Here is a 26794-nt window from a genome sequence, read left to right as displayed (position 1 = left end):
CCCTCCCCTTCTGCTCCTACCCCCCCCATGTGCTCACTCTCTCTCTAAAATAAATAAGTAAAATCTTTAAAATGGTGAAAAAAAATCTGTTGACCCCTTTTTTAAAAATGTAGCAAGGTTGAGAAATTTTTATACAGTGTTGAGTTTGTATACATGAAAGCAATAGTATAATAAAATTATTTTGACTCAACACAGGGAGGGGAATCTATAAAAGAATATTTTTCTTCCCAAAAGAGATTTTCTACAGTAATCATGTTTGCCTGCCAACTTAAAATTTAATAGTTATCTGGAAAGGTCTACATTTTCCTGGTTGAGAATTCAGGGGGAAATGTACTGCATGAGTCTTAAAAAGGGAGACTGGGATAACCTAGGAGTCAAGGTCTTCAAGCATGGTTTTGCAACAGACAGAAATGCGCACAAAAACTCCACACAAATGTTCCCAACAGCCTTGCTTATAATAGCCAAAAAGTGAAAACAATCATAATGCCCATCAAATGCTGAATGCATAAACAATGTGTCCTATATCCAAATGATGGAATATTATTCAGCATCAAAAGGAATTGTGATGGTTAATATTATGCGTCAGCTGAGCTGGCCCACAGAACCAGGATATTTGGTGAAACATGGATATTTCTGGGAGGGTGTCCTGGGGAGAGATTAACATTTAAATTAGTGGACTTTCAGTAAAGTAGATTTCCCTTCCTTAGCGTGGGTGGGCTTCATCCAGTCAGTTGAAGGCCCAAATAGAACAAAAGTGTCTCTCTGTAAGCAAGAGGGAATTCTCCGAGAATTCAACCTTTAGACTTGAACTGCAGCATCGGCTCTTCCTGCCGGCCTATCCTGCAGACTTTGAGCTTCCAAATTCTGTAATCACATGAGCCAATTTCTTAAAATCAGTCAGTCAGTCTCCCTGTAGCCCTCTCTCTCCCCCTCCAGCTCTCCCTCCCTCCCTGTCTCTATGATACAATATATATGAAATATATAAATAATTATACAATATATATGAAATATATAAATATTTATATATAAATATATATGAAATATATAAATAATATTTTTATATAAATATAAATATATAAATATAAAATATATTTTTATAATATTTATATATTATATAATATATAATATTTATAATAATATAAATATTAATAATATTATATATATTAAGCCAGCTCCTCTGGAATACTTGGATGAAATATATATATGAGGGATAGATAGATAGAGGATATAAATAAAGAGAAATCCTATTAGTTCATACATATCCTATTAGTTCTGTTTATATGTAACAGAGGGAGAGGGAGAGAGACAGACATACCCTATTAGTTCTGTTTGTCTGGAGAGCTCTAATTTAGGAATGAAGTACTAACATGTGCACAACATGGATGAACCCTGAAAACAGACCAAGTGAAGAAAGCCAGAGGCAAAAGGCTACACACTGTATGATTCTATTTACATGAAATGCCCAGAATAGGAAAATCCATAGAGACAGAAAATAAATCAGTGGTTTCCAGAGGTTGAGGAAGGGGAAAATAGGGAGTGACTGCGATAGATATGGGATTTGGCGAGGGCGGGGGGAGGTTAGGGGGTCCTGGAAATGTTCTAGAATTAGGAAGTAGTGATGCCTGAACAACCCCATAAATATATTAAAAACCAGTGAATTGTGGGGGTGCCTGGGTGACTAGGTTGGTTAAGCATCTGCCTTCAGCTCAGATCATGATCTCAGGGTCCTGGGATCGAGCCCCGCATTGGGCTTCCTGCTCAGCGGGGAGTCTGCTTCTTCCTCTCCCTCTGCCCCTCCCCCCTGCTTGTGCTCTTTCTCTCTCAAAAAAATAAACTCTTTTTTTTAAAAAGCCAGTGAACTGTATACTTTAAAAGGGTGAATTTTATGGCATGTGAATTATAGCTTGATTTTTTTAAGACACAGAAATGTAGTTCAAAATATTTTTTATATCGATCTTCCATAAGTGGTGAAATTAATTCTTAATTTAATAAGTGTAGTGGGCTGAACTGTTGTCCCTCCCCCTCCCAAAAAAATAAATATATGTCCACCCAGAGCCTCAACACGTGACCTTATTGGGAATAAGGGTCTTTGCCAGTATAATTAAGGTAAGGATCTCACAATGAGATCATCCTGGAATAGGGTGGCCCCCAAAACCAATGGTAGCTGTCCTTATAGGAGACAGAGAAGGAGGGACACATGAGGGGACGGTCACCTAAGGGTGGTGGCAGAGAGGAATCCAGCAGGTACAAGCTGGGGACTGCCAGTAGCAAGCAGGAGCCCAGAGACTGGATGGAGCGGATGGGCCCTCAGCTTCCCCAGAAGGATCAATCTTGCCAACACCTTGCTGTCAGGCTTCTGGCCTCCAAAATCATGAAAGAAAAAAAATTTCTATTGTATTAAGCCACTCAATTTGTGATCATTGGTTATGGCAGCCGTAGAAAATGATATAAAGGCCATCTTTGCTAACATTCAGAAATGTTACCTTATGAATAATAAAGTCAGTACAGGGACGAGCATAGGCAACGTACAAAGATAAATAGTTGGTATCATTAGTCTGCCTTGGACACTAATATTATGTGTCTCTAACAAAAAAAAATAAAAAGTCACTTGTAGCTAAAATCTCTGATAAATTCATGAAATTACCATTCACTGTGTTAGTAAGTTAGAGAGATCTCTGTTCTCTAGTGGAAGGCAGACTTAGCATCCTATTTCCATGGTGAAGGGCCAGAGTCATTCTTGAGTCAGTCAAATTCCACTTCTCCTATACCTTTCCTATACTCTTAGCGATAAAAAGGTTTGGATCTCTTTACTCAAAATAAAGCAAATAAACACACAAGCCCACTCTATCTACCTTCTCAACTCCTCCCCTTTTCATCCAAGTATTCCAGAAGAGCAGGCCACTGACTTTTGTTTCTACTTCTTCATTCCTCGGCATACTGGAATTTAGCCTATTCTCAATGGCCTCACCCCCAAACGCTACAATCTACACTACACGTGCCTGAGTCATAGGAGTCCCAACACAAGTGCAGGGGATAGTCGTTCCCCCTCTACCTTACTGCTGCACGTGATGCTATTGGTCACGGCCTCTTTCTGGAGACGCCCTGCTCTCCCTCCCATGTCTCTCTCTGCTTCCTTTCAGTCTCTTCCTTGATGATTTCACTCTCCTGTCTGAAAGTCTGCAATGGCTCTCCAGGACCCAGAGGACAAATCCAAGCATCTTAGGAGACACACAAGGCCCTGGGTGATCTGGCCCCTGCCCCCTGCCCAGCCTCTTCTTCCACCCACCCGGTCTCTGGACGTCATTATGGTGTCAGCAGCAAGCGACCTAGCTTCTGTTCACCTACTGATTGCATCTGACTATCACTGGTACCATTCCCTTCTCCAACCTACTCATCTATACTTCAGTTACTCCCATTCCACGTCCACAATTTTTCCCATATCCACATATCACCTATGGTCATCATTTTTTTCTTTAACTCAACCATCTTTTGAACTTACCTGAATTTCTTTCTTTCTTTTAAATTTTATTTATTTATTTTATGTTCAGTTAGCCAACATATAGTACATCATTAGTTTTTGATGTAGTGTTCAACAATTCATTAGTTGCGTATAACACCCAGTGCTCATCACCACATGTGCCCCCTTAATACCCATCACCTGGTTACCCCGTCCCCCCACACCCCTCCCTTCTGTAACCCTCAGTTTGGTTCCCAGCATCCAGAGTCTCTCATGGTTTGTCTCCCTCTCTGATTTCTTCCCATTCAGTTTTCCCTCCCTTCCCCTGTGGTCCTCCATGGTATTCCTTATGTTCCACATATGAGTGAAACCATCTGGTAATTGTCTTTTTCTGATTTCACTTAGCATAATACCCCCTAGTATTTCCATTAAAAGGAATTTTGTATGATTTCAGTAGAATTTGCCACAACTGGAAGATGACAATACAGCAAACACTGTACAATGACCGTGAGGAGCGCTGAGTCATGTATGGAATAGTTGATCACTATATTATACACCTGAAACTAATATAACTATATGTTCATTTTACTGGAATTAAGACTTTTCTTAAAATAAGACTTTTCATTTGTACAATGAAAACAAAACAGTATTAGTAAGTACTATTGCTTGTACTCAGCACTAAGCTTAGGGCTTATTGTTTATTTAAAATGTAGTCTAGTAAATGTTCTAGGGGCATAAAAACATAATAACCTCTAATTAAGATTTTCTCCTTGATGTGAAGGAATTGGAAGAAAAAATCCAGGGAACCCATTTTTTGCCTCACGACTGAACATTATATAGTGACCTGTCATGCAGCACCTAGACCCATTTTATATGCCACAAGAGCCATGTGCCCCACACTCGAAAGCGTTGCTTTACCGCACTGACACTGGAAGAAGAAACCATTAAACCTGACACTATCACCAGAACCACCCGTTGCATAATCACATCACCCAAACAGCAAAACTTAATTACAAGAATCAGGCTTGCTTGGGAAAGGTTAAGTGGAAAGACCACTTGCAGACAATTATCATAATCCAGGCGAAATACGATGCAGATGTGAGGCAGATGTTGTCGAGACCAAACGGGAGCATACTCCTCAGATACAGGGCTCCATCTCCACCAGCTGTTTTCCTCCTCTGCTACAGAAAGTGTGGGAATCCTCTCCCCCCAGCACCATTTCCAGCTCACAGGGCTGTCTTGACTAAGGGTCCCAAGTGTTACTCTCAATACACGTGGCCTGGAAGATGCCCTCCTCAGAGCCACACCCCCAAGGGGCCCCACACTGCCGTTCACCAGGTCTCTGGACTCTGGCCCCACTTCCAAAGCTACTCTTTCTCCACTCTCACCCAGCAGGGGCTGGGCCCTGTTCTGGGGCGTCACCGATGGAGAATCCCTTGTTCCATCACGACCTCGTTGGCTGCTGGACGGGGGGCTGCCAAGCTCCATGCAGGCCAACCTTACTCAGGGTCCTGAGCTGTGTGGTAATTCTGAAGGCTCCTCCAGCCCCACAGGACAATGCCACCCTCGGCAGCGACAGAATGAGCTACAATGGCAACTACCATCTGTACCGGGCTTTCTTGTATATTCATTCACCACCGTGTTCTAGTTTAGCTTTACGGTATCCGGCACATGCAGAGAGCTAGCCGGAACACGCAAGTTCACGTCCTGGTCCCGACGGCCCTTCGTCGGGCCCAGCCCACGTCATTCGGAGACGGGACCTCAGGTCCTAGAAAGTGGCACAAGCAAAGCAGGCCTCTAGTATCAGGGGAAGCAAGGAGACGATAAGGGGGTGCGCGGAGGAGAAAGAGCACAGCCGCAACCCAGTCCCGGAGAAGAGGTGCTCAGCCTCGCAAGCCACGCAGATTCACAAGGTGAGCAGTGAAATAAACAGCAAGGTTGAGTCAACCCTGACCATTTAAATCAGCCGCTTAATTTCTCCTGAGGACAGAAGAGCGCACTATATGAGAAAGGGAAAATTTGTTGGTGGGGACCAGTTGTCCCCAGCCACAGGGGGGAGGGAACCAGGGAAAAGAAGCCAGGCAGCTCACACGGTCCCTTCCAGCACCACCGCACCGAAACACAGTGTGGTCTTACTAGGGAATCCTCACTCAATCCTTCCTCTGGGAAGCCAGCAGGCATCAGGCTTCCCCGATGTCTCCCCCACTTAGTCATGCTTAGCAATCACCCAGACGCCTCCAGGTCCTTCTCTTCTCCTCCGGCTTCGGGGAGTTCTGCGAGCTCGGTGTATGAAAATCCCCAGTGCTGTTTACCCTTCCTTCCTGTCACAGATTTCTTGGAGGAATTTGAACTATTCCACTGATACATGCTTACAATGAAACATGTCCCTTTATCACTGAGTTTACTTCCCGGTTTTGAAATCCGAGTTCCCTTTATCATTCCTAGTCTATGTTTTGCTACCTGCCTATTTAACACCAATTATGGGAACCATTTCCATCTCCCCTTCAATGTGAGGAAGCCAATGAATAGAACAGATTCTTCCTGGGCCCAAGGCTAGGTGTATAGCAATAATAGTAGTAAAGACCTAATAACTTCCAATTAAGATTTGCTCCTTGGGGCGCCTGGGTGGCACAGGGGTTAAGCGTCTGCCTTCGGCTCAGGGCGTGATCCCGGCATTATGGGATCGAGCCCCACATCAGGCTCCTCCACTATGAGCCTGCCTCTTCCTCTCCCGCTCCCCCTGCTTGTGTTCCCTCTCTCTCGCTGGCTGTCTCTATCTCTGTCAAATAAATAAATAAAATATTAAAAAAAAAAAAAAAGATTTGCTCCTTGACAATGGGAAGAATTGGAAGAAAAAACCAAAGGGAACCCATTTTTCACGTCAGGACTGAACATTGTATCATGCCCTGTCATGCACCACCTGGAAACACTTTGTATGAACCACAGGACAATTGAAAACCTGGCTTTACAATGCAAATGCTGCCTCAGCACCCCCTGTAGCCCCTTCCAGCCAGGGTGGGAGCGGTGGCTTCCTGACTCCCCCCAACACCTCCCCTAAAGATCAGTCTCAAGGTGTGAGGGGGTGTGGAAGATACTTACCTCGATATTTGCTCCCCAGCTTTCACACCCCATCAGATCCTTTTCCTTGTTTCCTGCTTTCCTTATTTTTAAATATGTTCCCTCCCCTGGCCCGTGTCTGCCCTTTCTTTCCTCTAGGGAAATAAGCCTCAACTCAGAAGGGTTTCAGGGGAAAAGAGGTCATGACTCAGAAGAAAAAAATACAATAGGAAATATTTCCTAAAATACTGTCTCCACCACACATATTTAATTGCTAGCTTAATGCCAGGTTCCTCTTCCTTCCTGGTCTGTTTCCAGATTCAGAAACATTCCAGAAGTCAGTCCAGAGTGCTCATCAGCAAAGAGCCAGGACAATATTCACATCTGTATTCACAACACGCCTATCTGCCAAAAATGGTATGTGCCTGTGAAGTTACATATCCCTTCCAGGGGCACACATACAGGACAGCTGAAGATCCAGATTAAATTCCTCTAAGTTTGAATTCCTTTCTTCTCTGTAGTGATTAGAAGTGGAACACTTCAAATCCAGGAAGCACACTGTCCGGATCTGAGCACCTTCCTCACTTCCGGGGAGAAGGCACCTCACGGAGCTCACGGAACACTGCCGTCTGCCTGACTCTTCTCCATGAAGAGCTATGCTCATTCGCTCGTTTCTTCCTAAGCAAACCCCTATGCCACGGCTCCTTACATGATCACAAATACCACAGTCACCCACCCTGAAGAAACGCTTATATTTTCTGTACTTCACATCACCCCCTTTCTTTCTTTTCTTTTTCTTTTAATTCCAGTAGAGTTCATATACGGCGCTGTATTCCTTTCAGACGTACAATATAGTGACTCTCCACGCCACATCTTACTCGGTGCTCATCACGGGAAGTGGCCTCTTCATCCCCCCACCTACAGCACCCTTTTTTAATGGACTTCTCATGCAGCAACCATGACTTCAACGCTCGAGGAGACGCTCCAGTGACCTAATATGCTGATTTGTGTAGCTTGCGTTTCCCCCACGACTCTAGAAAATCAGAGGAAGCTTTTGTCCCTGTTTCTCTTCTGCTGTGTCTGTTCTAAGACTTCGATGCTTTCACATAAACTAAAGTGGTAACTTGCAAAAAGCAACAAGGGAACCAAGCTGAGCACTTGCCTTGAGCTCGCTGGTGTCAGCCAGCTTGGCTTTGAGCTCCGTGTTCGCTTCTCGACACACACGCAGCTCCTTCTGCAGCCTCTCCACCTTCTTCTGCAACTTTCTTAGGGTGAGATTGGCCTCGTCCCTCTCCACCACCAAGGCCGAACGCACCTGCCTCTCCTCCTCCAGCTGGGCGATTTTCTGCCGCAAGAGGCTCATATGCAGTTCTTTGCTCTCCAGCCTTTCTTGCTGAGTCCTGAGCTGATTTGATACAAACAGGGATTTTTTTTAAATAATCACTGAACAGTCAGTAAATATAAATTAATCACTCAGATCATGTTGCTCTTTACCTACACTTCAATAAGACTAATTTGTAAACCACCAAAAAAAAATATTGGATTCCTTTTCCTGATGCATTTTTTTAATTCCTGTTTTTCCAAGAATTAATTTTGGAGCTGCAAAGGATGAGCTAAAAGAGCCACAGAAGATTCAGAGAGAAGTAGGCTTTCAACATCTGATTCCCTCCAACATTACGTACAGCATAACAGACGTGTAAAATTACTTTTAAAAACTACTGAAATGGGCTTATCAAGATCAAAATAGGGCAGAGAAACAAAATCCTCTCCACTATCCCATGGCAACTATACTTACACTGGTCTTTTCTAAAAGAAGCCAGAGTGCAGGTTAGTACCAAAAACCTAGACGAATTTCAATCCCTTAGAACCACACTGACTGATATCAAACATGAGAGTTGATGTATTTTTAAAGTAAGCTATACCAGGGAGAGTTTAAAGCAAGCTTTGCTTACATGTTTAAAATCTTTGAAACAGAAGGGACCTCAAGAAGGTTTTCGTTCATTGGTGTCTTTATTATCCACCTGGCCTACACCAACCACAAACCAAGCAGAGAACAAGTTCTTCAAACAGCACTTATCACTCACGATCAAACTTGATGAAGGAAATTATAGTGGTTTTTAGAAAAAGATTATGGACTCTAAGGCGGGAAAAAAATCCTCCTAGCCTGCAAATGTCACATTCAGTGAGTAGAATATTAAGTACAGAAACCTCTGTCAACTGTTGTGAACACTGGGAACTGGAATCGTGTAGCATTTTAGAATGTTAGAGCTGAAGACTGTTGCATTTTCCCTAATTATATACTCCACACTTGTAAAGTGTTCAGAGATGGGAAGGGCAGACTGAAACACAGGCTTGTATAGCCTGTGTAACTATGACAGCTTCCATACCCAGATCCGTCTTTAACAAAGCCCTTTCATGTTTCTGTAACCAAATTCCCTCCTGCCTTGAGCTTCTTCATGTCAAATCCAGTCTACTGCAAAATTACACTGGTAAGTTCTGTACGCTGGCAAGTTTAATAATTATACAATACTTAAGAAGGAATGGTGTTGGATATTGGGGAAGAAATCAATTATCTGAGGAGAACTCAAAGACTAGTAGCTCAATTCAATGTCTCTGATGGTAATAGGATTATCTGCTTTTTTTAAATAAAATATTCCTAAAAATCCAGTAAATGGAGAAAGCTCAAATGTAAATAGAGTACAGTCTATAAGCCAAGAGTTTAAACATGAAACATGTATTTTATTAAAAAGGAACAACCTCATGAGGAAGATATTATCCCCATCTTAAATATGAGGAAACAGAGACAGAGTAGCATGTAATTTGTCCAAGGTCACACAGCTTGGTGGAACGAAACTGGGATCCCAGATGTGACTCATTACACAGCCTGAACACTATAATTCCACCACAGAATTTTCTCCTAAGAACCATTACAAGAACACATCTGTGTTTTGCTTTCTTTCACCAATGCCAATAATTATATAACTAATAATTATATTTTTATCCTTTTCATCCACTCATTCATTTCGTCTAAGCTGTTTCTAACTCTTCTGAGTGAGTGAAAAATTAGCTATTCTCCTCGCTTTACTATCTAATACAAGAGAGTTTATCCAGTTGGAGACTGCTATATGTTCCCCAGTTCTCATCTCTCTTAAGAATAGAAACAGTTTCTTAGCGAGGCAAGTGGCTACCCAGAGTAAAGACCACAGTTTCAGCCTCCCTTGCAGCTAGTTTCAGCCATCAGAACCATGGGATTTAAAACAAGTACACACAGAAAACTCTGGAAGCCTCCGTCAAAAGACAGCTCACACAGGCTCTTTTGCACCCCTCTTCTTCATCCCTTTCTTCTCCAAACTTCTATCTGGAACACAGACATGACAGTTCTAGGTACCATTTTGAACCATCAGGATGTGGACCACCCTGGGGATGGGAGATTAGTGAGCTGAAATCAGCTGGGCTCCTTGAAAACTTCACAGAACAGACCTGCCACACTCACCCTGAGCTGCCTACCTCCAGAAATGTATGTGAGGTGGAGGGATCACTTCTAGTCATTTAAGTCACTTTTAGTTGGGGTCTCTCTAACTCACAGTCACACATAACCTTAGGTGATATACTTACCATCCCTCAGACTTGAAACATAGACTCAAATTCTAAATACGTATTTGTATGTTTCCTAACTACAGTGGCAAATAGGAAGGGGGAGTGCATTATTTATCAATATTTAAGTCTCTCCACAACTCCTTCTCTCAACACCAGCAAGTTTCAATATCCCCTACCTTTCTCTGTAAATTGTGGGCGATAGTCTTGTTTTCAATGACTGCGTTGCTCTCGAGACGGACCAGCTGCTCCGTGCGGGCTAAAACTACATCCAGACGCATGTCAAAGCCAAGTTCAGCAGCCATCTGGTCCAATTTCATTTTCTCTGAGAGCTGATCCAGAAATTTAAGATACTAAACCCAAGAACAAAAATAAAAATGAGACACAAAAACAAAGTTAACAGGTGATCTCACGGAATCCTTCTCTTTATCCCAAGCTTACAGATAGGTCTCATTAAACCCAGTCTGTAGCACAGCCCGGGACCCCAGTACCTGGTAATGAATTCCTGAACCACCCTGCCAGTTCCATGTCCTGCTTCTTGTCCAAATTCACTTGACTCTCCTGGTCAGTGATCTTGATGTTCAACCTAACGTTAGACACTCTTCTTCACCCCACCAGTGACCATCCTAACGACATCCACGTGTCTCTGTTTTGGCTACTTGCTGCTACCACGATGCCCCTTCCAAGTTAATCCAGCCCCTGGGATCTACTCACTCACAAACCTTCCATGGCAATTTTTCCCACCTAAGTGGAACCTGGCCTCAAATGTGAAGAAAAAAAAAATACCGACAGTTACCACTCTGATCACTCCAAAATCAAAGCTCTCCATACAAACACATTTGGACAAAGTTCTTGCTTTTTTAAGTTAAAATCCTATACAAAAAACATGTCTTTAAGAGTCTTTAATGTATCATACTTTAAGGAACAACATCGTAAAATACAGCTGTATCAAGGAAATCAAGGTTCGTATTTTAACAGGTTAGTGTTACAAAATTGTTCTAGGATCTTCCTCCATTTGATTTCCTTTTTTTTCTTGCAAGTTTTTATTTAAATTGTAGTTGGTTAACATACAGTGTAATATTGGTTTCAGGAGTAGAATTTAGTGATTCATCACTTACATACAACACCCAGTGCTCATCATGACAAGTGCTCTCCTTACTCCCCATCTCCCATCTAGCCCATCCCCCACCCTCCTCCCCTCGAGGAACCCTCAGTTTGTTCTCTATAATTAAGAGTCTGTTTTATGGTTTGCCTCTCTTTTCTCCCCCTCTTACGTTCATCTGTTTTATTTCTTAAGTTCCACATACGAGTGAGATCATTGAGTATTTGACTTTCTCTGACTGACTTATTTCACTTAGCATAATATACTCTAGCTCTATCCATGTCATTGCAAATGGTAAGATTTCATTCTTTTTATGGCTGAGTAATATTCCATTTTATACACGTGCACACGCGCGGGTGCACACACATACACTGTCTTTATCCATTTATCAGTCAATGGACATTTGGGCTCTTTCCATAATTTGAATATTGTTGATAGTGCTGCTATAAACATCGGGGTGCATGTTATCCCTTCCAATCAGACAGAGTAATGCTTCCTAAGTCCTTGCTGGATGAGTGAGCCAATCAATGAGTTTTCTGCATCATCACTTCATGATTTGGATTCTCTCTTTGAAACTTGCTTCTCATTGCAATAAGTCCTCATCTATCTGGTGTCTTTCAGGCAATTATATGTTTAAATAACTATAATTTCCTGATGACTGAAGCATGCCAGTGTGAAACCCAGAACTACCTATACTTCTAATCATCAAGATGAAATTGTGAGTAATTTCAAATTTTGCTGAGTGGCATACCTAAAATTCAACCTCTTCTTTGGGAGGCACAGTCACGGCAAAATATTGCTTAGTTGCTGAGTTACGAGACCACGGGTTACTGTGTTGTGCTATAAGACCGTAGGTTGCTTTTGTTGCCATATCATCAATTTGTCACTTCTTAATGCTGTGTCAGCTCTCCCCTTGGAATTACTCATTTCTTTTCTTTCTTTCTTTCTTTTTTAATTTTATTTATTTATTTGACGGAGCGATAGAGAGAGCCAGAGAGCACAAGCAGAGGGAATGGCAGAGGCAGAGGGAGAAGCAGGCTCCCCACTGAGCAGGGAGCCTGTTGTGGGCTCAATCCCAGGGGGATCATGACCTAAGCCAAAGATGCTTAACCATCTGAGCCACCCAGGCGCCCCTCTTTTATTTATTTATTTACTTTTTTGAGAGAGAGAGAGAGAGAGAGAGAGAGAGAGAGAGAGACTGAGAACATGCGTGGGGTAGGGAGGGGCAGAAGGAGAGGGATGGAGAGAACCTAAGCAGGCTCCACACCCAGTGCGGAACCCAACACGGGTTCCAACTCACGACCCTGAGATCATGACCTGAGCTGAAATCAAGAGTTGGACGCTTAATAGACTGGGCTACCCAGGTGTCCCTGGAATTACTCATTTCTAACGTATGTGAATAAAAGGAAAATAACTGCTACTGTTTGTTTTGTAAATAAAATAGACTCGGTACATTTCATGTGGGGGTATAAAGCCTCTCTTGCTATGTCTACATTGATCCATCCACTTACATGCAAGGATCTATAACAGGCATAAAGGAATAAAGACAGGACCAAGCCAACACCCCACAGAGCAAGTGCTCATTTCAAGGATCTTGGCTGTGCCTCCGAAAGTAAGGGTTACTAGAAGGATTTACTATACAACTTGTTTCTTTGAGTCATAGATTAGCCTAGATATCTTCTATTCAGTGTGAGCCTCAATTACCTATATCGAAATCTCAACTCTGCACAACTTTGCTTTCCCAGTTTACGGGCCCATCCCCCTCACTAGTATGTGTGTGTTGTAGGCGGTTATCTACAGAAGAGTCACTGGGATGGAATCTGTTTACATAATTCGCTTTCATAACTGAGAGTTCTTTTGGCACAGTCTCAACGAAAATTAATGAGTCATTACAATGAAAAAGAAAGGGGGGGGAAGAGACACCAATCCACCTAAAATTCTTGCCTTTAATTATGTTTCTTCATAATTTAAATACTGTTTATTTAACTCTTCCCTAAGTGCTGGAAAACCCAGAAAAAAGAAAAAAAAAATTCCCCTGGCCTCAAGAAGCTTGGAGTTGACTGGAGAAGATGAATTAAAACCTGAAGAAAATGTCGGGGGTAGAGGGGGTCACCTGGTTGGCTCAGTCAGCTAACCCTGCAACTCTTGGTTTCAGTGATCTCAGGGTCGTGAGATCAAGTCCCATGACAGGCTCCACACTGACTCTCTCTCCCTCTCCCCCTGCCCCTCCCCCCTGCAAACACACTCTCTCTTAAATAAATAAATAAATAAATAAATAAATAAATAAATAAATAAATACATATTTTTAAAAATACAAAAACTGAAGACAATAAAGTTGCATGAAGGAGAACTAAGCCTCTAAGGGACCTCCAGAGGGAGTGATATTGGAGCCAAGTCTTCAGGGGACAGCTACTACCAGGTGAAGGAGATAAGGAGAACATTTTCACAGAGAGAACAGCAGTGGGCAATTTGGGATTCCAAGGAAGCCATCTTTTTTTTCCCCCAGGCAAGTGGTTTTTTTTTACAACGTGAATGTGGATATCTTTGGACTTGATCCCCCTATACCCTTGCAGGGGCCTGTTGGACCCCAGAGGCCTTGAGTTTGCCACTGTGGGCTGGAGAGACGGCAGGTGATGGAAGCCTGGATGGGGAAACTGGCCAGGTCACAGAATGTTTAGCCGTGGCGAGAAGCCTGAGGACCGTAGAGAGCCTGTGGCCAGTTTTAAGACAGAGAAAGGTAAGATCAGACGTGCCTCTTATTAAGACCTCCCCGGCAGCCCTGGGAAGCTGTCAGAATGTTGTTTCTGGAGTCCATGCCAATGACCATAATGCTCGGAGTCAAAGCACGGTCACTAAATACAGAGTCGGGGGGGTGGGTATTTGAGATGGTGAAGGAGATGGAATCTACAGTGTTTAGGAATTGCTTAAAAAGAGGGAAGCATTAAGGATGACTCTAGGGCTTTGGGCTCGGGCACCTGGAGGCAGATGACCTCACCATCCCTGAGGCAGGAGAGGCAAATCTGTGGAGAGGGGATCATTTCCATTTGGAATATGTTTAGTGCCAGGTGCACTTGGGACATCTAGCTGGACAGTCCAGCACTCAGACTTCTTCCAATGTAACATATTCTATTCAGGTGCGACATGTCCTTTCAAACTCAAAATTTCAACCAGCACACCTTTTTCAGATACACTTCACCCTCCCCAATACCTCCAATCTACGTCTTCATTCATAAAACCACTATTTGGTCTAAATATTTATTAGCTTCCAGTCCCCACTATTCTAAGGATCCCCCAGCTGGACACACTGCGTTTAGTCTCTAGACCCTCAGAGCCAGTCTGCTTTCAGAAACTCAAAACCCTTTCTTTCTTTTCTTTTACTCAAAAACCTTCTATGGTGTCCCATTACCTATAGGATGAAGCCTTGGGGAATCAGCCTTCACTGTCCCAATTACTCCTACATGCTTCTAGAGCCTCCTCATGCCTCTGGCCTCACAATGCACCATGTTTGGTCTCCCTGTGCCTCACTGGCCCCCTAAGCAGCCCGGCACACCTCTGTTCCTTCCTCCCTCCTGATGTTCCCTATACCTTGAATCCATTCCCTACCGCTTCTGCCTGACAAATTTCTACTCATTCTTTAAAGCCTCTCATGAATGCCACCTCCTGTGTGAAGAGGGCTCATTTCCTCACACACAGAAATAGGAAACTTTACCCAAGTTCCTGTTGAATTTTATACCTATCTCCATTAATTGATTATTGTGTCCTCGTTTACCTGTCCCATCCACTTAGACTAGGACTTCCCACACACCCCTTATGCACCTTTGCCTAGCCAACCCTCAATGCAGGTAAAATGCTTCCTCGGCTTTTTTAAGTACAGAAAAATGAGAATGAATGAGTTTCCAAGGTACAGATTTTTTAATCTTAGAGTGTTTTCCGTGCCAGATTCTGATCCCATTTGTCTTTTTCTTCCCCTGCACACTCCTGGGACCCACAAACATGTACCTTCCCATTCCACCCAATAAAACCTTTCTTTGATCCTCCTGCTTCATGCCTCTTTTTCCCTGGTCACCAGACCTCATAAGAATCTATTTCTACATCTCTAGCCTTCCCTTCCCACTCACCCCTCAGCCAAGTGCAAACTGGCCTCTGTTCTCCGCCACTTTACTAGAACCGCCTCTTGAAGGCCACGGAAGATCTTCCACAGTCAAACCTTCAGTGGGGGTACCTCCTCGTTCTACTCTCCTTCTCGCCCACTGGGTTAGCACCATTAGCATTTCCGGGTCCGTCCCCACTGTGACGTCAGCTTCACGGTGACATCACGTCCTCTGTCTACAACATCGCGACGCTCCACGTCACTTACTGTGCTGCGTACTCTACAGAGCAGAGAATGAAGAATCTTCGTAATCCAAACCATCCAAGTCTTCTCTCCAGTCACAAGCCATCAGGGGTGTCATTTTGCAGCCAAATGGGAACAAGCGCTCTGCACTCGGACCTAACGATGCACCTACAAGCTTTCATGCCTTCGCTCAAACTGTTGGCCCTACAGGATCTGCTCCCTCTCTCCACTAAAATCCGACTTCTCCTCCAAGGATGAACTGCATTATTCTCTCCCCTGTAAAATTCCTCCCTTATCCAGAAGTTATCATTCCTTCACCGAGTTCCTACAGCATTTCCTCAATCAGTCCTGCTCTTACAACACATACAACGTACTAGAATGTCGGCCTCCTCTGTTGAATGATGAGCCTTTTACGACCAAGAACTGTGTGTTATTCATACCTTAGCCCTCAAACCTTCAGCCTCTCAAATAGCTGATGAGTTTAACTGGATTAATTTGACTCAAGAAAGCCCCTAAGAATAGGAAGACCCCCCAAAACAATATCTGTTGTTCCTTGACATTACCTCATTACTCAGACATAACCATTCTACTGAAGTACTATAAAATTCGGAATATTTTCAGGTAAAATTTTACACTGCAACAGATGTTTCTACCCATGGATATACCGTCAGGTTATTACTTTTTGTTTCTCAAAATTCAAGTGATCTCGCAGAACATCTCCAGAAACCAGCACTCCCTCCAGGTGTGTCAGCTGACCCTGAAGAGTCTCCAACTTGTTTTCTGCTTTCTGGGCTCTCTGCAGAGCTTTCTGGTGAAACCCAGATTCATCTCCCAACTGTTCCACAAGCTCAGATATTCGGGCTTCAAGCTGGGAGACCATCTGGAAACAAAGAAACAGACAAGGATAAACCTTGTTTTCAATGCAACAAAGTGTTAAAATCTAGTGCTCAGCCCAAGCAACATAACTATTTATAACACCAACTTTCAGATTCTTCGTAAAAATTACATTAAAAAACAGGTAATTTGATAGCTGTCTTTGCCTCTCCTTGAAATAATCTGCATTCATTATCTAATAAAATATTTCTATTGGTATTTTTAATTTTTATATAATTCCTTAAACAGGTTACTCAAGAAATATTTATGGATCATATTTACTTACCCCTAAAACTGCAACTAATTTAGGAGTTTCAAAGCTTAGCTAGAAAAAAAAAGTTCAGACCTATGTAAGTGTCATTCTCCGGAGAAACTCTTCCACCAAATATAGTGGATTATAGTTTATACAGTGAGTTAATTTTGATAGTAAACTTATCAGGAATTCAAGTGCAAAATGATATTTTTTCAGGGATGCCTGGGTGGCTCAGTTGGTTAAGCATCTGCCTTCGGCTCAGGTCATGATCCCAGGGTCCTATGATCGAGCCCCACATCAGGCTCTCTGCTCAGTGGGGAGCCTGCTTCTTCCTCTCCCACTCCCCCTGCTGTGTTCCCTCTCGCGCTGTGTCTCTCTCTACCAAATAAATAAATAAAATCTTAAAAAAAAAAAAGCAAGACGACACTCAGGCCATCCTCAAAGATTTTAAAAAGCTATTTTGTGGAAGAATAATAAGGTCTGTTCTGAGTTGCCCTCAGAGCTTAAGTTAAGGAGCAACAGATATAAATCAGAGAAATAATTCCACTTCAGTATAAGGAAGAATTTCTCCTGATCCCCATAATTACAAAGTAATACATGCCCCCTATAAAAAATTCATTAAAGATTTTAAAAAGTGTAAATAAGAAAAAATAATAATCTCCACCCAGAAAGAACAGCTATTAATGTTTTCAAATGGAGCCCCTGGGTGGCTCAGTTGGTTAAGTGCTCAACTCTTGATTTCAGCTCAGGTCATGATCTCAGGGTTGTAAGATCGAGCCTCACATTGGGTTCCATGCCAGGCTTTGGATTCTCCCTCTCTTTCTCTCCTCCTGCCTCCTACTCTTAAAAAAAAAAAAAAAAATGTATTTAAATTTATTTTTTGCACTGTTAAAACAGAGTTGAGACACTCTATTTGCAATTTTATGTCTTTGTGTTTACCTCATACTTTAAGCATCATCCCATGTCTGGCAGTGGATTCCCGGTCCCTGGAAATGGTAGGAAACTGGCCAAGCATGTGTTAACAGTGTTATGGAGAGGGCTGAAGTGCTACCATCAGGAATGTTACACTACTGGATCTCTAAATGCTCTATTCCTGTGCTTCTACGGCTCTCAAGGTCCCAGGCCTATAATTCAATTAATTCTATACTGGTGTGGGTACTTGAAATCAAATATTTGATGGCAAGCTGCTTAGCACCACACCCAATCTCCAAGGTAATTTCTAATTTAATTACAGAATATGAGCCTCTGAGAACCCTCATGTCGTATTTCCTACCGACGGCACTTACTGGTAATAGATGTGATCTTAATGCAAGAGAAAGGCGTGCTTGTCTTGGTACAATATACAAAGTAACCTACAAAACAAGAGCCATCAAACAACACCCTGGGGGAGAAGGGGGTGCCATTTACAGAGATTACATTATCTGCATGTATTTCCCCAAAGAAAGCAACGCCTGCCATTGAGATTGATCAGTAAAGACTCCATTTTGAAGATGACCCCTCAGGCACCTACAGGAAGGTAGACTAAGGCAGTGACAATGACCCTGAAGAAAGACGAGGGCATCTTGATGGAGACCAGACTGTGGCATGGGGTCTTTGGAGTCAGACAGTCCTGGTCTCAAGTTCCCACGCTACTCCTCACCAGCATGTTAACTGAAGCAAGTACTTAACCTCTCTGAAACTCAGCGTCTTTGCTATGACGATCAGATGACAACTTAGAGAATGTGAACAGCACAGTACGGCACACCCAGCTGAAGTTCGACGCATTGCCTGCATTTTTATCATCAGTATTACTGCCCCAGTGTGCTTCAGTCGTCCCATGCTTTTGTCGTAAAGTGTTAAAGGGGCCCATCTCGAATTGTCCCATGTCATGTGTCTCAAACCATTTGCAGCCCATAGAGCCTGTTTTTCAACTGAAAACCTTTCTGGGAAGGACAAAGAAGGGACAATGTGCTAAGTCAAAGATGAAAGGGTTCCTCCTGTATCCTCACCCTGTGTGGACCCAAGAGTGTTCCTTGGAATATGAAGACTCAGCAGACTGTAACTTTTAAAAACCACCAGTATGGGAATGGCTGAACCATAAAACCACCCTGCCCAGATTCTGGTGTCCAGAGAGGAGCAAAGAGCTGAGAAGCTCTCCATATTCTATGCATCACAGAACTAAGCTTATTTAGGTCTTGGTACATATGATACCACCATTTTTTTTTTCAGAGCTAAATTTACATAAAGGTATTCAAATAAATTAACATCCCAATCTGACTCAGTTCTTGGGAACATCAAATGCCAGGGCCTGGGTGAACATATGTGTCTTGCCAAAACTGTAAAGTTATGTTGTGTTTTTCACACCAAGAACTCCAAAGAATGAATACGCTTTTCTTTTTTCTTCTTCTTCTTTTTCTTAATATCCTCTGTTTACATATCTCTGATATTCCATGGGACAAAATGTGCCAGGGATTTCAACACTAGGGATGTAGGGAATTGGGGTGGGGGGGTTATAATAAAGAAAATATACTTTTTTTTTTTTAATAAAAAAGGCACTGAAGTAAATTATACTTCACAAACAAGCAGCCTGGTTTTTGGAAGCGAAGTCATAATGCCCTAAAAGAATTAATTCACTTCCCAAGGACAAGTAGTTGTTGATTTCACCAGAGAGGCACTTTTGCCCTAAGATTAAACCAAATGGAAGGACAAGAGTTCTAATCTGAGGGAAGAGCCACTTGGGTCACTTAAGGACCAGTGCCTTTTGGACATAAAACTCTTTTCTCCTTATTCAAGCTGTAATTTTTACTTAGGCAATATATAAACTATGTTGTCAGGAACCAGGAATAAAATATCAATCAAATTCTCCTTCCTTCTTATCAGTTTGTGCAGCCAACCCTAGGGACTGGCTATGCCCACTGCCTCCACCTTTGTGCATGTCCACATTTGTTACAGGTTAAATGGGGTCCTCCAACAAAGAGGTATGTTCAAGGTCCCCAGTACCTCAGAATGTGACCTTATTTGGAAATAGAGTCTTTACAGAGCTGAGCCCTAATGCAATATGACTGCTGTCCTTATAAAAAAGGAAAAATTTGGATACACATAATAGAGACACACATAAATAGAAGGAAAATAACGTGAAGATACAGAGAGAATGCCATCCATAAGCCAAGGGCTACCTGAGGCTACCAGAACCTAGGCAAGAAGCCTGGAACAGATTCTCCCTCACAGCCTCAGAAGGACCCAATCCAGCTGACACCATGATTTCAGACTTCCAGCCTCCAGAACTAGCAGACAGCACACCTCTATTGTGTAAGCCACCAAGTTAGTGGTACTTTGTCATGGCCATCCTAGGAAATTACTATGCTATAGATCTGGGAGAGCCAAAATCTCTACCTTTTCACTCGCCCAGATGGCCCTGTTGCCAGGGGTGACCATGTAACAAAATTTGGGGCAATGAAATGTCAGTGGAAGTCGGCCAATGCTTCTGGGTAAATGTCTGGTTTAGTGTATTGGAAGATTAAGAAGAAAGCAGAATGATTAGACCAGATGAGGGTGCGTGGCACAAATCTCAGGTCCTTTAGGGCATCGGGCTGGATCCCCATGGCTCCCACAGAGCCACTGGACCAAGAAACTCTCCAGTGGAGGAAATAAAGCCTTATGTGTGCCTAGAGAAGAACACAAGAGCTGTCTAGATAAACGTTTGTGAGCTTATTTGAATTGTCTTTAACTTAGGAAATGACATAGAAATCAATCATGGTCATGTCCTCTCTGTACATAATCATTTCTCATCCAGATATCAGCCAGTTAGGAAACATCTAAAAGTAAAGGGAAATGTTTGCCTCTACATTTCACACTAAAATCTGAAAATGTTGCAACTTTCTGTCATTGTGCAAGACATCATTATCTCAAAAACACCTGTTACGAGGGTACTGAAATTTCAAGGCTAGATAACATCCACACTCATTTAGAATTCCTAGGAACCCAACAGTAGGGCATTCCTCTAAGAGAGCGGTTTCCAACTGGGGGTAATCTTACCCTCCAGGGACATTTGTCTAGAGACATCTTTGGTTGTCACAAATTGAGGGGGGGGATGGTGCAACTGATACCTTGTAGGCAGAAGCCAGAGATGCTGCTAAATGCCCTACAATGTACAGAATGGGCCCATAACCAAGGGTTATCCAACCCGAAATGTCAATAGTGCCAAGACTGAGAAACCCTATCCCAAGGTCTGGTAAAGCTTTTAAAAAGAGATTTTGGTTTTGCTCTAAGCAGAAAAGCAAAGAACAAGCAGAAATGACTTACTAAAAAAAAAGTGTGTGTGGTGTTCTGAATTCTACAGAGAATTGCAAACAGGAGAGTCAAAATGAACAGCAACAAGGTAAACAAGAAAACCAAGGCTCAGAAAGTAGGAGTCGACCTGAAACGGAGAATTTGCCAGGCCCAGCCTGAACCCACCCTTGGGCCTTCCCATGGGTATTACTCAACTGCTGAGTGTGTGTTTAACCAAGGCAGGTGGCAGGGGTGCACAACCTCTTCAACAAACAGATTCATCAATTTGTAAATCTCCCATTCTTCAGAAACATTTCTAAGACAATATATGAAATCCATTTTCTCCTCATTTTACTTGAAGATGAGTCACACAAGACCCCAGCTATACGCTTGATTTCAGGCTTTTAAATAGTGAGAACAGCTATTGAAAAAAATTACAGGGTAGAAAAGGCAGACAAAGGCACTAAAAAGACTGAATCATTCTGATTTTTATGGGGGGGAGGGGGAGGCACAGCCAGCTTAACCAATTTACATCATTTTGCTTTAGAAAAAAAACATATACATCATGCTGACAATTTTATGTCATGTTTCACATGCTGAATTAAAATAGTTTGGGGAAAACATTTGGGAAAACAGAAGAGGAAAGCAATAAAACAAAATGGTAAAGAACCATTAGCTTTTGAAGTACACCGACGGCTAGTCAAAGTAAATAAATGACTGAATTATTTCTCAGTCCTGGAAATAATTTTCTTCTCCAGTCTAGTACCAATTACGAGAAAAACTGAGTTACTCTCAAAGACATGCACATGTCACAGGATGAACGTTTTATATCCATGAAGAGAACCCTACACTTGGACAAAGGGGTTGTTTGGGTTGCTCCTAAGAACACAAGTGAATTTTGGAGAATTTTTTTTTAAGATTTATTTTTTGTTTGAGAGAGAGAAAGAGAGAGCGCATCGGTGCACACATTGAGGGGAGGGAGGGCAGAGGAAGAGGGAGAGAGAGCCTTAGGCAGATGCCACGCTGGGTACAGAGCCCCACTTGGGGCCTGATCTTACAACCCTGAGATCACAACCTGAGCTGAAACCAAGAGCCAGATGCTTAACCAACTGCGCCACCCAAGCATCCCAAATTCTGGAGAATTTTTAAAGGGGATTGAAAATGTTTGATCATTAAAGGAGACTGTGAAATGCAATCTTGAACTCTGAGTTAGTGATTGTTCTGGGTATTTTAGAAACATCAAAAGAGGGAAAAATACAATTTCTCCCTCGGACCAGCATGAGCTCACGGAAGAAATAGATCTCAGTGGAATTATACCTAGATTTTGGATATTTACTTTAAAACCTCTTTAATTAGGACTTAAATAATTTGAATTCGATGGTAATTTAAACAGAGTCAGCCTGAAGTTGACTCTGCGAAGCAAAGCTACGTAGTAAAGGAGAATTGTCAATAGCATAAACAAGATGACAAAATTAAACAATCGTCAATCATATACGTGAATTAAAACATCTTTCTCTATGTATTAAATGAGTCCCTTAAGAGACCGTTGGGCCACCATTATGAAGAGAAGGACAGAGAGGAAGAGAAGCAGGGGCAGCAAGAGTTATTTATCACCGGTATTGGCCAGCAGCGTGTTAAGGACTTCATAACCATTATTTTTCATTCAATGCTTTCAACAAACAATAACCTTATGAAGCAGATACTCTTCCAGGTCTAGGAAACCTTGTCTGCAATTCCAAAATCCCAAAGCATCTGAAAACTGACAGCTTTTTTCATAACTCACTTGCTGATAAAGCTTGACCTGACGGATTTGGCAGCAAACCCTCACCCAAAGTGACAGGAAGCTCCTCCCGGTCCTGGTGCGCTCCGTGTGACGGAGCTGCCGCGGGTTTTACTGCAGAATGATGAATGTGGTTGATTATGGGGTGCAGCCCCAGACCCCACTGAAGAGGGATGTGTATGAGCGTTCTCTCCATTACCGTTCTGTGTTACTATTGTACCTTTCAAAACCCCAAAATGTTCTCAATTCAACACATCGGGCCCCAGGGGGTTCAGATGAGGGGTGCGGCCCCAGAGCCTTCCCTGTCCAGTGGCTGAGAAAACAGAAGCTCAGGGGCTGTCATCTTAGGAACCTGCCCGCGTCACACCTGGAGCGAGCGAGTGTGCAGCCGAGACAGGGCTGACCACAGGTAGCTCTGACTCCAGGACCCACATCGCAGTCCGCTGTCACTTAAGTGACTCTCGAGGCTCCCAAAGTATGACATATAATTGAAAGTAATAAAAACCACATTTAAATGATTCAGCAAATTACTATCCTCCAGAGTCTTACAAGAGGCCATCTCCCACTCACCCTTTTCCTGCTCTCTTCCTGGCTGGTCACTTCTCGGATCCTTTCCAAAATGGCGTCCTCTGTGGGCCCCGTCGTGCCCCAGCTGCCTCTAAGCAGGGCTGCGACTTTCTCCCTGAATAAGGAGAGCTGGCTTCGCGAGGCTGCAGCCGCATCCAGATTGGCCTCCAGACTCTTCTCCAACTCACAAGAGCTTTTCTTCAAGAGGCTCAGCTCTCGCTTCGAAGCATCCCAGACCCGCTGGCCAGCAAGCAGCCTTTCCTGGAGGATCCTGACTTCCCTTTCAAGAACTTCTTTGGTCTCCACAGCGCAGAGCAAGTCCTGAAACGATTACAGACAGTGAAGACAGGAACCTTAGCAGCCACTGAGGGACATCTGCACTTGCTTACAGACTTCATGGAGTGAGGATTAATTCATGACATTCCCTGTTTAACCCAGTTCCCCACCATCTCCTCATAAAGTTATTGAATTGTAAAGGCTATGTCAGGAAAATTTAGGGGTCTAAAAAAGGGAAGGGGTATAAAGCCAGAGCGAGGAAAAGAAGGAAACTGACCTATAAGCCTTTTCTGTGTGGACCCTGAGAAAGAGTTAATAAAAACTAATTGCTGGCTAGCACCTGGTAGAGGCAATCCATAGATAGAAAATGTTTATTTACATTATTATCTGCTCTAAAGCTTGATGTACATGGAAATTGATTCTGAATAAACAGTAAACTCTCAGAGTCCTACCTACGAAAAGTCCTACACACTAAAAATTGTCTGAATAAAGATGCCTCCTTAATACTGTTCTAAATAACAGAGTAGAGAATCAGATCTTTCAATATTCATTTACTGTGTATCTCCTTGTCTTATAAAACAGATAGAACCTAAAGAAAAGAGACAGAAATATCCAGCCATTTGCTGGGTGGGAGAATTAAAGGTAGAGGGAAATAAAGCACCACACTGAGAATAATAATTTGAAAGAATATAATGTGTATTGTTAGGTTCACAAAAATAAATGAAGGGCATAAGGGAGGGTACCTGTGCACCTATTTCTATTTACTATAATCTAGAAGGGTCCAAAGAGGCAGAAAAGGGGCATCTTTAAAAGTGATGAAAAAAAAAACCAACCCGTTGACATGAATTTCTAAAATACATGAGTTCATGTTAAATAAGAAGAAGCAACTTATTAACCAGCACTGCTACAGTATTGCAGCTTAGGTAACTGGCAAAAAAAAAAAAAAAATTGTTATTTATTAAAAATAGTATGTTATGGTCGAAAGCAACAAAAAAGAAACACTATCTTTGAATAAAAGATTCTACATCCAAACAGGCCAGTAACATTTCAGGCTGCCAGTTAAAAATCACTCATCCCTTTTGCACCAGAACCGGATTTTAAAAGGAATTTATCTCCACCAACAGCTTGGAGACAAGAAAGATGTTCCTTGAAATGCTACTTCTTTACTTTTAATAAAAAAGAGAACATCTTACTTTTTTTTTCCTTCTGGTGATTTTTTTTTTTTAATCAAGGAAGTCCCTGGCATCAATTTGAAATAAAAAGTCATCAAGTGTGGGGGCGCCTGGGTGGCACAGCAGTTAAGCGTCTGCCTTCGGCTCAGGGCGTGATCCCGGCGTTATGGGATCGAGCCCCACATCAGGCTCTTCTGCTATGAGCCTGCTTCTTCCTCTCCCACTCCCCCTGCTTGTGTTCCCTCTCTCGCTGGCTGTCTCTATCTCTGTCGAATAAATAAAATCTTTTTAAAAAAAAAAGTCATCGAGCGTGGACAGGTAGGTAGAGAAGGCTGGCCTTTTCAGAAAAGTAATGGCTAAACTAATTGTGGAACCTATTTTGTGAAATGCTTTGCTTCTCCAGGTCCTGGCAACAGCCTCATTTCCCCACCCCCTCTCGATACTGGTCCTCTTTGTGGAGCAGCCCCACCGCTGCTAATTAAATTATGGCCCTTATAAGGTAGAGTCAAGGACACTGAATCACAAATGCAATATTTTAACACTTTAGACATTTCTTTTCGGAGAGTCATACAATAGCTACTCAATTAGGGTAACCAGTATCAGCACTGGTGATAATGAATTAGGCCCATATTTTACTGAGAAATGACCATCTAACGTGCAGTTAAGAGGGTCCCAAATTCAATGATGCGGAGATGAAAATTAATTCTAATCCCCTCCAAGCTCTAAAACCCTCTAGAATATTCTATGTTAACTTTGATGTGGAAAGAAAACCCCTAATGCCAAACAGGGGCGTTTCCATGACCCAGAGAGTGATATTTTTAACCACGTACAAAAGGTCCTCAAAATACACACATAAAAATATACCAGACGCTTGAGTACTTCAGACTTACTGTCAGTTTAGAGTGTGCTAATCAACTAGCAGCTTGCGCCAGACCAATAAACACAGTTAAAATATTCCAGCTATGAGGAATTTTTTCCACCCCAATATCAGACTATTGTCTCCCTGCCTTCAAGACAAGAGCCCAAACAGTCCCTAATAAATCCAAAGCACCAACGTTTATGACTGGTAAAAAATCGGAAAATTCAATTTGTGGTCATAAAATACAGTGGCACGTGGCGGCAGGCCAGATTTCTTTTCTGGCCACATTTCAGCCCCGTGAACTATATGGTGTTTCTCACATGAAGCACAGGCCTGGGGAGCCAGTGGCAAGGCCTTTCGGCCAGCCCCGCCCTCAGTGCTCTGATTCAGTGCTTCAGGGTTTAGGAGCACTGGGCTGATCTGCTGGAAACAGATGTCCTCAGACTACAAATGCAATTACCCGCAGAGCTAGCAGAGACAGAGCTGGAGTGGAGTCTCGTTGCGTGGCTACCTCAAGGATACACTCAAGTAATGTGACATCGGTATCACTGGCCAGGTCCTGCGGACTGCTGTCAGACCACGCTGACACACAGAACGAGAAACAAGTAGTTCCCTCTGAGTAAAATCAAGGCTGACCTCCACAGAGGAAATCACATTTGCAAAAGAGGACTTCCCCTAGAGAGACAGGGAGAGGGATGACTTGTTTAACAAAATTTTTTAACTTTTCATGAGTCCTACCAAAGCCAGAAATGGATAATGACTCCTTCGCAATCGCTTTTCACAAAAACAGTTGTAAATAGTATCATTAAGGCATTCAATTTACCTTCCCAATTAAATGCACGTCTGTGTTAATTCCCAATTAATTCCCAAATAATGCATTAAGTGATGAAACCATTCAAAGGTTTGTTTTTAAAATGCAACTGTTTCCTATTTTAATGTTGCTAACTATTATATGGATTTGGATATGCATGAGATCAAACTGCCTCTCAAAGATACAGGACTAATTATCATCTGGGTGGAGAACCTCTGGCTTGAGTTTAATTCATCCAACCCTACACGAATTTTGTAAAATGAAAAACCAGTTGATTACTTCTACCTAGTGCAATTAAAACTAACAAACTCAAAAATTCTCCGCATACATTGCTGGTGGGAGTGTGAATAGGTGTAATTCTGATATAAACATCTAACAAAATAGAATATGCACATACCCTGTGGCCCTGCAA

General features: G+C 42.5%; 1 protein-coding gene across 7 annotated transcripts in view; it reads right to left on the bottom strand.

Moving 5' to 3' along the window:
• CCDC170 (coiled-coil domain containing 170) overlaps positions 1-26794 on the bottom strand; it is a 102122-nt gene that overhangs the window by 18862 nt on the left and 56466 nt on the right. For 6 of the 7 annotated variants that reach the window (XM_040627967.1, XM_008694990.2, XM_008694991.2 and 3 more), the window contains 4 exons: positions 23268-23585; positions 16223-16423; positions 10288-10461; positions 7677-7919 (listed from right to left, as the gene is read on the bottom strand). In XM_040627967.1, the coding sequence (XP_040483901.1) occupies positions 7677-7919; positions 10288-10461; positions 16223-16423; positions 23268-23585 (936 nt within the window). The remainder of the gene's footprint in view (positions 1-7676; positions 7920-10287; positions 10462-16222; positions 16424-23267; positions 23586-26794) is intronic. The other variant, XM_008694993.2, reaches the window with a different exon arrangement.

Source organism: Ursus maritimus, unplaced genomic scaffold (genome assembly GCF_017311325.1).
Source record: "Ursus maritimus isolate PB19 unplaced genomic scaffold, ASM1731132v1 scaffold_13, whole genome shotgun sequence".
Classification (NCBI taxonomy): Eukaryota; Metazoa; Chordata; class Mammalia; order Carnivora; family Ursidae; genus Ursus; species Ursus maritimus.
The sequence above is the reverse complement of the archived record's forward strand: the minus strand, read 5'-3'. Positions and strand labels throughout refer to the sequence as shown.